The sequence below is a fragment of the Plasmodium gaboni genome, chromosome 10 (assembly GCF_001602025.1).
Source record: "Plasmodium gaboni strain SY75 chromosome 10, whole genome shotgun sequence".
NCBI lineage: Eukaryota > Apicomplexa > Aconoidasida > Haemosporida > Plasmodiidae > Plasmodium > Plasmodium gaboni.
In genome coordinates, this window is record NC_031490.1 from 945832 (window position 1) to 959437 (window position 13606).

Genomic DNA, 13606 nt, shown 5'->3' on the forward strand with positions numbered 1-13606 from the left:
TGATAGGATATTTCTTAGATAAAAAACAATCATTTCAAGATGCTGTTTTGTCAGCCATAACACAATTAGAAGGTACATGGAGTTTTTGTATAATACATAAAAATCATCCGGATGAAATGATTTTAGCTTCAAATGGATCACCTTTACATATTGGTTTCAAGGATGATGAGATTTTTATAGCATCTGAACATACAGCTTTATTTATGTTTACTAATGAATATATTTCCTTAAAAAATGGAGAAATACTTTCTATAAGTAAAGATAAAATAAATGATTTAAAATCATTGAAGAAAGTAGAAAGTATTCCAGAAATAGCCATACAAAAAACTCCACATCCATATCCACATTGGACTATTAAAGAAATACATGAACAGTCAGATACTTTATCCAAGTCATTAAATAATGGTGGTAGATTTAGTAGTGGAGATCATTATGTAAAATTAGGAGGATTAGATCCGTATATACAAGATTTAAATAAAATAGAAAATTTAGTTTTGGTTGGATGTGGTACGTCTTATTATGCAGCATTATTTGCTAAATATCTTATGAATTACTTAAATTGTTTTAATACTGTTCAGGTTATTGATCCTATCGATTTTAATATATCGGTAATACCAAAAGAAAAAGAAGGAGTTATATTCATATCACAAAGTGGTGAAACACGAGATGTTATAAAAGCCTGTAAATTAGCAGAAGATTTAAATGTAAGGAAATTGTCAGTTGTTAATTCTGTTGGATCAACAATTGCAAATATGACAGGTCGTGGAGTGTATTTAAATGCAGGTAGAGAAGTAGGAGTAGCATCAACAAAATGTTTTACGTCTGAAGTATCCGTGTTAACATTAATAGCCTTATGGTTTTTTCAAAATAAAAAAAATAATCAATCGAGTAATAAGGCAACATCCTTAATTAATTCTTTACATAGATTACCTTTATATGCAGGAGTAACAATTAAATCATGTGAAAATACATGTAAAACATTATCAGAGAAATTTAAAAATACCAAATCTATGTTAATTATAGGAAATGGTTTAAGTTATCCTATAGCACAAGAAGGTGCTTTAAAAATTAAAGAATTGGCTTATATACATTGTGAAGGTTTCACTGGAGCTTCTCTTAAACATGGACCATATGCATTATTAGGTGGTGAAGACAATATCCCTGTAATTATGTTATTATTTAATGATAACACCAAAAATGCAATGATCAATACAGGAGAACAAATAAAATCAAGAGGAGCACATATTATATGTTTAACAGATGATGAAAACTTGGTTAAGCATTTTGCAGATGATATCATTTTAATTCCAAATAATGGTATCTTAACACCTTTACTAGCAGTCATACCTTTACAAATGTTGGCATATTATACGAGTGTAAACAAGGGTATTAATCCTGACAAACCGAGATGCTTAGCCAAAACGGTAACCGTGTCGTGAACATATATAAGATATGAGAAGATTTTAATATTTTTTAAGTAAATAATATATATATATATATATATATATATATATATATATAATTTTGTTAAATGATTTTATCAAAAAAAACTATGTAGTTTTTTTTTTTTTTTTTTTTTTTGAAAATACAACCAAAAAAAGTTTATGTGTCTCAAAATTATTGAAATGATACAATAAAAATTATATATATATATATAAATATAAATATATATATTATTTATATATATATATTTATATATATTATGTGTTTGCTTATGTAATAAAAAAAAAAATGATGTTGCCACCACATAACATATGTACATTTTTCATTGCATCATTTTGTTTATTAAACGAAGGGATGATAACATCAAGAGTGTGTTGGCATCCTTCATTATATTTACATCATATACATATCCCCATTTAAAAAACTGATATATATATTCCAAATTACAATAACGATAAACATCTTTATAATTTATATACCTATTTAAAAATAAATAGGTAAATATAAATGAATTCAAATATTGTGTACATTTATAAAATAAAAAAATTTCTGAATTGTTCATGTTTTTTATTAATTTTTGTATTTTTTCCTGAACATCAAGATTTTGTTCAGGTGTTTCGAAATGGCTAGCTATATTTAATTTAATATTATGAATACGTTCAAAGAGATTAATAAATTTATTATAGATATATTTTTGTTCTTGATATAAGTTATTAATATGATATTTATTAATATAATTTAAACAGTTTGGTAAATGAATCGTTTTTTTTATATCATGTAGAGAATTTTTGTGTATATTAAAATCATGTTGTTCATAATTATTTATATAAAAAATAAGATCATTAATAAAATTTTCATATATTTTTTTTTCCATAAGGTTTCTTTCTATTTCAAATAAATTTACATCTTGTTTATTATTATTATGAATATTATTTTGAATATTAATATTATTATTTTGAGTATTAATATAATTATCATATATGTTGTCACCCTTGTTATCATTTTTTTTGTCATAATTTTTTGGTATCTTTTTATGTTCTTTTAAATTGACAAAATCGATTAAGTTATTAACACATAACGTTATGGGAGTTTTCAGAACATCCATATTATTTTTATTTCTCCATATTTCCAATTTTATTAATAAACACAAATCTTCATTTTTTAAAGAAAACACATTTTTCCTATTAGTTAATAAAAGTTTGTCATCTATAAAAATTTCAGTTTTATTTGTATGCCCATTTTTTCTTAGCTCGATGTTTTTTATATTACAAAATTTTTTTAAGTTCTCTTTATTTTCATCAAAGCAAATATATGATGAGTTGTATTTTTTAAATATGGAAAACACATTTTTATTCAACCTTTTCATAATGATATTATTTTATATATATATAATAAATGATACCCATGGGCTTACACAAATAAAAAAATATATATATAAATAAATAAATATATATATATATATATATATATATATATATATATATATATATATATGTTTATATATATTTATTTATATATATTTATTTATTTGTTTATATAAGTATATATATGAAAATAAGAACGATCCATCTATTTGAAAATATATTATTATTTTCATAAAATTGAAAATTTTTAATAATAAGAAGGAAATTTTAATTCTTAAAAAAAAATTAAATTAAATAAAAAAAAAAAAAAATATAAACATAATATATATATATATATATATATATATATATATATATAATATAAAGTAGGGCAATATTTATCATATGTACATATATGCATATATGTTGTAGATATAAAACAAATGAAGTTAGAGATTATCAAAAAAGAAGAAGAAAAAAAAAAAAAATTATATAAATAAATAAATAAATAAATAAATAAATAAATAAATAAATAAATACATATATATGTATATATATATATATATATTTATTAACATATAAACTTTTGAACGCTTTGATTATTAATGTAAAAAAAATAATTATATTAACATAAAAACTATATAATATTTGGTTACATTTCTACAATGGATTAAAAAAAAAAAGAAATATGAAAATGGTTAATTAAAAAAAAAGAAAGAAAAATATATACATATATACACATAATATATATATATATATATATACATAATATATATATTATGTGTGCATAAACTTTTAAATTTGTTATGAATTATTTATAAATAGTGAGTAAAACATCTTACTCAAAAGTGAATGAAGCTTATTATAAATATATACATATATATATATATATATTTATATATTTTTATTTATATATTTTTATTTTATTATATTATTAGAAAATTCCTGATTGCTTCAACATTTGTAATAGATACATACTCTTGTTATCATTTTCTTTCTTACATTGTTCATATGTATTTGTATATCCTTTTTTGACCGCATCTACTAATATTTTTCTGACATTTTGATTATTCAAAGATTGTAATATAAAATTTTTTAAATTCATATCATTTAATTTTTGTACTTTATTTAGAAGATAAATAATATCTACATCTTTTTCTTGTTTAATTGCCTGTGTAATATTATCATCTGTATTTTCTTTATTATTTTCAAGAGTAGTTTGTGGTTCTTTAGTTTTAAATCCAAGAACTTTTTTTTTTTTTTTTCGTCCGAACATACCATCTGCTAAATTACCGAATCCAAAAAAATTATTTAACTCAGAAAACAAATCATTCTGATTAACATCTGATGAGTTATGATGATCAATGGATTCATTTATATCATCATGATCATCATTATTATTATTGTTATAATTATTATTATTTTCCATGAAGAAATTTTTTAAGAGGCCTGAAAAAATAGAATTTGGAAATAGATCATCTATTTTATCTAAATTATTATATTGATAATCATTTTGATTTTCATCATCTGATGTATTCATATTATTATTAAGACCATTACCCCTTATAATAATTTGTGTATGTATGTTATTACCATCATCTGAATATTTCCTTACAATAACATTTTTTCTTCTATTATTATTATTGTTGTTATTATTATTGTTATTATTATTTTTATTTTTATTAAATACTCTCGAGTGTGCAACTTTTTTTATTATATCCTTTTCATCATTACAATCACTATATGATATTTTTTTCGAAGATAATTCTTTTTTAAAATCATTTAAAATTTCAAAACTATATTCTGGATGTGTTTCATATAGATTATATAAAAATTTGAATTCTTGTTCTTCTGCTTTTTCATTAAATTTATTTACATTTGATGATTTAAATTTATGTAAGGAATATATATTATTATTAATTTCATAATTTACAAACTTATTTATAATATCTGAAGCTTTTTCATATCCTTCATTAGAAGAATGTTCTTTTTGATCATTATCATAATTACTATTAGAACTATTTGTTTTTAATAAAATATTATTTACTATTTTATTTAGCATATTTTGTTTGTCTTCATTATTTAATTTTTTAAAAAAGTCGATAACTTCATTATATCTTTTTTCATAATCAATATTTTTATCATTTTTTTTTAAATATTCAGAACCATATAATAATTTAATAGCATATTTTTTTATGACATCATTTGTACTTTTACAGTCTTTCATATAAATATTTTCATTTTCTAATTCTTTTGTAATTTTTAGAAAATTTAATTCTTTATTTTTTAATTTATTATAAATATCTCTACATTTATCTTCAATTAGTAATTCATCCATATGATTATTTGCATTCATTACTTGTTCATTTGTTATGTTTTGTTGCGGATTTGTTATGTTTTGTTTCTGATTTGGAATTAGCATTTTATTACTATATGCATAATCATTTTTGTTATAGATTTGATTTGTTTGATTCAAATATTTTTTTGGAATGATAAGAATATTGTTTTTTAAATCAAATAAGAATTTCTTTTTTAATAAAAAATCTAAACCTAATAAAATGACATCTTTATTCATATATTCTAAATGACCTGAATAAATATTTGTTTGTAAATCAACAGGTATCTTATGATTCTCATTGCTTATAATATTTATATGATTAATATTAGTTTTATGTATTTTATATTTATTTTTTAATACATTCTCAATAGTTATAGTTGTATTCATATCATTATTATTGTAATCATTTGTTCTATTATTAAGAAGAATTGTATTCAAAGTTCCAGTGTCTAAGATACCTTTATAATATGTATTATCAACATTATTATCAAGAGATACATTAAAATATTTTATATTATTAAAATAATCATATAATTTTATCTTATAATATCCATCTTTATCTTCTTCATTATTTTGGATATCATTTCCTTTTTTTTTTTTTTCATCATATATTCCATATTCACTATAATCATCAGAATATAATTCTTTTATAGACATTTCGTTTTCATTCGAATTAAGAAATATTTTCATTTGAACAGTATCTAAAATAAACTTATCATAATTTTTAAAAAAATTAAAACCAATAATTCCATAGAAATTCATATCTAATTCTTCATTATTTATTACATAAAATCGAACTTTTTTTTCATCTTCATCTTTTATATTAACTACTTTTTTTATATCTACTTGTGCATTATTTAAATGAAATAATTCTTTTATATTCTCTATATCTTTTTTTTCATATTGTAAATTAAAACCTTCATTTTTTTTAGAACGTTCCAATAAAAATTTATCTTGTGCCAATACATCTTCCTCCTCATCCTCCTCCTTATTATTATATTTTAATAACTCGTCATTTAATCTTTTTTCAAATATAAAACTATTATCACTACATAAATCAATTATAAATTTCTTTTCCTCATTATTTACAAATAATTTGGTATATAAAAATACATTTCCATTTTTATATTCATATTTTTCTATTATTAAATCCTTTTTTGTTCTTTTATTTATTTCTTCTTTACTATTAAATCCAAATAAATTAATTTTGTTATTATTTATATCTTTACCTTTTTTTATAATATTATTATTTCCAATAAATTGAAAATACTTACTCTTCTTATTGCGATAATTATTTATATACAATGGACATTCAATATTATTATTATTTAAATGTGTTAATTTACTATCTATGCTCTTTCTTATATTTAGTGTTTCATATATATCACATAATAAAAAGGACCATATGAATATCATCAAATATAATAGCATTGTGTTCTTTTTTCTTTTTTTTTTTTTTTTTTAAAAAACAAACAGAGAAGGAACATTTAAACTTAATTTTTTCAAATTTATTTTCAAAACGTTTTAAAACATATTGTGTTTAAATACAAAGCAAAATATTATCCATCCCCCAAAAGGATTTCAAAAAAAAAAAAATAAAATAAATATAAATAAATAAATAAATAAATAAATAAATATATATATATATATATATATGTGATAAGATCATAATAATAATTATTATTATATATATATATATATATATTTTTTTTTTTTTTTTTTGTTTTTTTTTTTTAATATTTCATTACTGTCATTTAAAAGAAAATATATTTGAAGGATAATTTTTCGGGCTCATTTTTAAGTCACCAAAAGGAAAAATAAAATAAAATAAATAATAATATAAATAATATATACATTATATATATATATATATAATATATATTAATACATATATTAATTTATTATAGTTTATTATGAGAAAGGTATTACACTATGTAATAATATAAATATTTAAAACCATTTTAAAAAAATTAAATATAATTATTTTGTATATATATAATATATATATTAAAAAGAAATATTTCATTACATTAATTTTTATTATTTTATTATTATTTTTTTATTATTTTTTTTTTATTTTTTTTTTTTACATTTTTATATGATTGATTTTCCAAATATTCCTCCCTTGTTTGATTCTTGCTCCTCATTTTCTATATTTTTTTTTTTTCCCTTCTTTTTGGCATTACTATTCTCTTCATCCTTTTTATAAACTGCACATAAAAAAAAATATACAAATAAAAATAAAAATAAAAATAAAAATTATATAATGGTACATATATATATATATATATATATATTTATTTATTTATATTTATATATTATTCTACAGATATATTTTTATTTATCTATCACTTTATATTTTAACCAATTTGTAGTATATAATATATTATCTTATACATTATTTTTTTTTTTTATTTTTTTTTTTTTTTTTTATTTTTTTTTAATTACATGCTTCATCCTCTATAATGTGTATAAGACCATCTTTCAAATTGTTTGTAATTAAAACATTTTTTTCTAACTGATTCATTTTCTTTGTTATATTTTTTTGAAGCTTACTCAGATGATTTTTATATAATATTTTATTTTGATATGTTCTTTTTAATTCACCTTTTTTTTCTTTTAAATTATTGAAATTTTGTATAAGTATATATTTTTTTATCTTTAAAAAAAGTAAATATGTAAATGATATTTTTATTTTATCTATGTAATATAAATCTTCATTCAAATTTTCAATCATACGTTTTAATTGCTTTGTGTTTTTTTGTTTTTTTTCTTTATCCTCTTCATTTCTTCTATAATTATCCTTATCATAAAGTCCAGATATCATCCACTCAACTAACGTTTTTTTTTTCCCCCTCGTCTTCTTCTTCTTCTCCTTGTTCTTTATATTTTCATCTTTTAAAATATTAAAATCATATTTCTCATTTAATATATTCGTAAAAAATAAGTTCATATTTTCTATCTTTTCAATCATATCTAATTCATTGTCTTTATTTTCATTTTGTCTCTCCAAGTCTTCATTATTTGAGGTACCGTCTTGCATAAAATTCTGATCATCTTTTTTTTTTATTTCATGGCATTTATCTCTTATGTTTGTATTGATACCTTCCTCCTCTTGTATATGTACGGCCATTGTATTATGATAATTATAATTATTTTTGCCATTTATTATTTGGTTTGATGTTTGAATGTTTTCATTTGGTCTATAAGGATTGTCCGTAGGCACCTGACTGTTCACATAATTATTTGTTTGGCCATTCACATAATTATTTGTTTGGCCATTCACATAATTATTTGTTTGGCCATTCACATAATTATTTGTTTGGCCATTCACATAATTATTTGTTTGGCCATTCACATAATTATTTGTTTGGCCATTCACATAATTATTTGTTTGGCTATTCACATAATTATTTTCCTGACCGTTCATGTAATTATTTGTTTGGCTATTCACATAGTTATTTTCCTGACCGTTCATATAATTATGTTTTTGTTTATTCATGTAATTATTTTTTTGACTATTCATATAATTATTTTCCTGACCGTTCATATAATTATGTATTTGTTTATTCACATAATTATTTGTTTGGCCATTCTCATAATTATGTATTTGTTTATTCACATAATTATGTATTTGTTTATTCGTGTAATTATTGCCCTGAATATCCATTGGATAATTCACCTGACCATTTATAAAACAATTATCTTGACCTCTCATCATGTCATTATTTTGTCCATTCAAATTTCCACATTGCAACATCATTTTTTGTTTCTCATACATATTATACATATTAATCTGAAGATTAATCATTTGAGAAAACTTTTTTTTTTCCTTCAATAACTGAACCTTTTCGAATGTTTTATCTAATGAATATAAAACAGCTTTGAAGTATAGTATTATATCATAATGTTCGTCTATATTTGTGTGATTGAAAGGTAACTGTTGTGTGTCTTGATCGTTTTGATAATTTCGTTTTTTTAGTTTAATTATGTTTGGTTTTTTCTTTACATAAATAAATAAAAAGATGGACGTAAGGTAAAATAAGAAGAAAACAAAAATAAATTTGTTTAAGACTTCATAGGGGAAAGATTTTTGTTTTGTTTGAATTTGATAAAATAAAAGTATCCACTTTAAGATGTTTTTCTGGATATTACACGGAAAATAGGATCCTATCAAAAAAAATATATATATATATATATACATATATATATATACATATACATATACATATACACATATATTACATTTTATTCATTTATCATGTGAAAGAACAAAAAAAACAAAATTGCGTTTTTGCTACACAAAACATATTATAGTGTATCAGTTTTATGTATATATTTTAAAATGAATAGAAAATACATAAAATAATTTTTTTTTTTTTTTTTTATTTTGTACCTATTAATGACATAAAAAAAACTGAGATCCATATAGGTATGCTCACGAATAGAAAATGATTTTTATACTTTATTAATATTGAAATATGTTTTATAAAAAAAAAAAAAAAAAAATTTAATAAGGCTGCAAGGATTATGATATAAGAAAATAAATTTGCATAAAATGTATACCATTTTATTTTTAATAAATCAAATAATAAGGATCTGAAATGGTCTTGTTTATTCATGTCATTAAATATTTCGGATACTTGATTTGCCTTTATGTCGTTAATAATATAATCATAAAAATAGCTAACTGGTTTGAAGCTCATAAAATGAAATAGGAAAAAAAAGAAGCACGTTAAGAAAAAAAAGGAAAAAAAAGAAATATAAATCTTGCTTCTTATATAATATACCATACATATAGTTAAAATTAAATATATTATAGTTATAATAAAAATAAGTATTAATAAAATATTTTTATAATTATACATGTTATTATAATTATCTTCATATATTTCATGAACAAAAATTTCTTTATCTTTTTTAAACACACCATAATTCTGCACTTTAAAAGATGTCTAAAAGGGGGAAAACATATATGTAACATAAATATATATAAATATATATATATATATATATATATATATATATATTACCCATGTTTTACGTTTCATTTTTTATGTTTCATTTTTTATATTTGATACACTTACCCTTATTAATAGAGATATTGAATATTCAAAGTTGTAAAGAATCGAATAAGCGTCGTAATATTTTATCCTTCCTTTATTATCATCTATGATACTTTTATAATTCTCTAATTGGGTATTATCTAAAAGGAATATATATATATATATATATATATTTATTTATTTATTTATTTATTTATTTTTATGTGTGGATTACCAATGGTGGATTCGTGTGCGAGTAAGGGATTGCCTATAGCTATTTCGTCCGATACTTAAAAAAAAAAAAAAAAATAAAATAAAATAAAATATTATACATTATATATAAATAAATATTGACATATATATATATAAACATATTTATCTTTTATATTTCATTTTTCTTATATATGTGTACTACTTTGATTGTCGTCACTAAATTTTATAAAGAGGTCATATGGAAAATGATTAAAAAAATCATCATATATGGAATTATTGTAATCATTTAAATTCAAATTAATATCCAATAAATTTTTATTTTGTAAATCTTTTTTATTTCTCATGATATTCTTTATGACTATGGAATTTAAAAAGTTGTAATAATCTGTTGAAGAGGTAAATGTATCATATGATTTCTCCTACAAAAATGAAAACATATACATATATATATATGTTGATGTATATTTTATTTATATATTTATAGATAGCATATCATGCTAATATATTTTCCTCTTTACCACATTTGTATCTGCTAAAAAATACTCCTTTAATAGAAGGTTGTATTTTTTATTAATATGATCATGTGAGCTTTGATCAAAATTTATTTTTAAAATTAAGAAAATAAAAAAAAGACCTAAGCAACATATATTAGATAATTTTAGGATACTCATATTTTTTACATTTTTTTCGTCAGATATAAACATCTTTGGTTTGCTTAAATTTTTATTCACCTATATTATTTTGAATAAATGAAGCCACACATATAATATATATATATGTATGTATTATGTATTATTATGTATTATTATGTATTATTTTTATTTTTTTAATTTTTTTTTACTTGTTTTTCTTTTTCTTGAAAAAAGAAAAGGTATTCCTTTATCTTCAACCAGAATGGCATATCTGATAACTTGTAACCTACAAAATAAAATAAAATAAATAAATAAATATATACATATATATATATATATATATATATATATATATATATAGTAGTCATTATCGATTTAATTTTTTTTTTTTTTTTTTTTTTTTTTTTTTTTTTTTTTTTTTATTAAAATTTTTTTTTTTTTTTATTGATTTTTTTTTTTTTTTTTTTTTTTTTTTTTATCTATTACTTAATAAAAGATCGTTCTTGTTTACAAGGAGAAAGGTGCTTGCCGTCGATATAACTATTATTATAGGTATAAAAAAAAAATTATAAATTAAGGAGAACAAAAAATAGTAAGGATATTCATTTTTATATATGTTCTTCTTTTCAAACAGATCGAACGATTTGATATAGTCACTATAATTTTTTGAACCTACAAAAATATAAAAAATAAAAAAAATAAAATAATATATGTGAATTAATATGTCTGAAAAATTGTTTGTACACCTTAATTATCAACAATATGAAATTATATATATATATATATATATATATATATATATTTTTATATATATTTACTTATTTATTTATTTACTTGTTATATATTGAACAAATGGTACTATTATAAAAACACAAAGAGAAATGAAAAGCACCTTGCTATGTTTCAATGTATTTCTTATTATGTTTATGGGTATAAGAAATATTTTATTAAACTTTGAAAATTCTTTAAAAATATTTAAAATTAATAAGATATAATAAATATAAATTAACAACGCTATGAATGTTTCATATGTAGAACCATATTCAATAAAGCCTACATTAAAAAAAAAATAATAATAATAAAATAAAATAAAATTAAAGAATAATTCAGAGGAATAAAAAAAATAAATACATATATACATATATATGTGTTTGTATATATATATATATATTTTTTTTTTTTTTTTTTGCACCTATAAATTGCTGATATATTATATTTATATTAATAAGGGAAATTATTGATACATGAAATATATTTTCTTTTCTCCTATAAATAAAATATGTACATATAAATATGAAAATATACATATGTATATATATATATATATATATATATATATATATATATATTTATTTATTTATTTATTTATTATTTTTTTTTTTTTTTTTTTTTACTCTTTTTTTGTCCAGTAGATATATATTATCGCACATGTCATCAAATTAAAAAAAATATAAAATACCCATTCAGTCCAAAAAAAATATTTAGTTGTGCTTATATGAATTACCTTTTTCAAGATTTCAGATTGATTTAATTTATAAAATATAATAACGTAATCTTAAAAGGAAGACCAAGAAAAAAAATAAAAAAATAAAATAAATATTATAAAGACAATATATCATGTAATATAATATATATGAAAAATATACACACATACATATATATATATAAATATATATATATATATATATATATTTATTTATTTATATCTTCTCTAACCTATGTATGTGTTAACATGTTGATTATAAAACAAGAAAGAATATTTAAAATAATCTGTGTCTATATATTTCGAATAATTTAATTTATCATGATTACACATCTGAGATATATTAGATAAATTATTTTGTATGTTTTCTACATCATATATATTTAAATATGGACTTTTTAAGATATAAGAAAAGCTATGATTGAAACATTGTAAAGAATTATCATTATTATATGTATAATATATATTAACTAATATTATATAGAATAATAAATGTACACCCAATAAAAAGATATTCTTTAAATGAGAAGAATCGAAAGTGTTTTTTTTTTCTTTTTCTTTTTCTTCTTCTTTTATTTTTTCCTTTGTTTTTTTCTCAATATTTACTATATTATTATTCCCATCCATTATTATAATTTATACATATAAATGTATCGTTCACAATTTCATATTATATTGATCCCTTAGAATTTCATACAATATTTTTGCATCGTTTATTATCACATATAGATCTATATATTATACCTTGTATTATTTTATTTATTCTCCTATATTTATTATCTACATTATAAGGAATATCATAACAAAGAACACAATATAAAATATATATATATATATATATTATAGCCAACCTATATATTTATTCATATATGATATATGAAAGGATTAATAAAATATGTGGTTCATATTTTGTTGTTATATAATTATCATTTTATTATCATTTTATTTTAATTTTATTTTAATTTTATTGTTTTATTATTTCTTTATTATGATATGTCATTTTTTTTATTATGCACATTTTTGCATTGTTCAAAAAAAAAAAAAAAAAAAAAAATAAATAAATATATATATATATATATATATATATATATAAATTAATTATTTTCCAA

At 19.1% G+C, this 13606-nt stretch overlaps 4 protein-coding genes across 4 annotated transcripts in view; 1 reads left to right on the top strand and 3 right to left on the bottom strand.

Moving 5' to 3' along the window:
* The window catches only part of PGSY75_1025100 (putative glutamine--fructose-6-phosphate aminotransferase [isomerizing]), a gene marked incomplete at both ends in the record, with an annotated part of 2409 nt that extends 970 nt beyond the window's left edge, over nucleotides 1–1439 (top strand). Inside the window, one exon of the mRNA XM_018786023.1 lies at nucleotides 1–1439. This exon is cut by the window's left edge and continues 970 nt beyond it. Within this exon, the coding sequence (XP_018641640.1) occupies nucleotides 1–1439 (1439 nt within the window).
* A 326-nt stretch (nucleotides 1440–1765) lies between these two features.
* On the bottom strand, nucleotides 1766–2809 carry PGSY75_1025200 (hypothetical protein; the record flags this gene model as incomplete). The annotated part of the gene is made up of 1 exon (XM_018786024.1): nucleotides 1766–2809. The coding sequence occupies one exon, from the start codon at nucleotides 2807–2809 to the stop codon at nucleotides 1766–1768; it is 1044 nt and encodes a 347-aa protein (XP_018641641.1).
* Nucleotides 2810–3720: 911 nt separating this feature from the next.
* Nucleotides 3721–6555, bottom strand: PGSY75_1025300 (hypothetical protein; the record flags this gene model as incomplete). Its single annotated transcript, XM_018786025.1, has 1 exon — nucleotides 3721–6555. One exon carries the CDS (start codon nucleotides 6553–6555, stop codon nucleotides 3721–3723), a length of 2835 nt encoding a protein of 944 aa, XP_018641642.1.
* A 663-nt stretch (nucleotides 6556–7218) lies between these two features.
* On the bottom strand, nucleotides 7219–13124 carry PGSY75_1025400 (putative membrane protein; the record flags this gene model as incomplete). Its single annotated transcript, XM_018786026.1, has 13 exons — nucleotides 7219–7334; nucleotides 7573–9294; nucleotides 9521–10079; nucleotides 10212–10330; nucleotides 10405–10458; nucleotides 10585–10801; nucleotides 10901–11113; nucleotides 11224–11300; nucleotides 11501–11686; nucleotides 11849–12067; nucleotides 12207–12280; nucleotides 12409–12568; nucleotides 12731–13124. The coding sequence occupies 13 exons, from the start codon at nucleotides 13122–13124 to the stop codon at nucleotides 7219–7221; spliced, it is 4110 nt and encodes a 1369-aa protein (XP_018641643.1).
* Nucleotides 13125–13606: the final 482 nt, after the last annotated feature.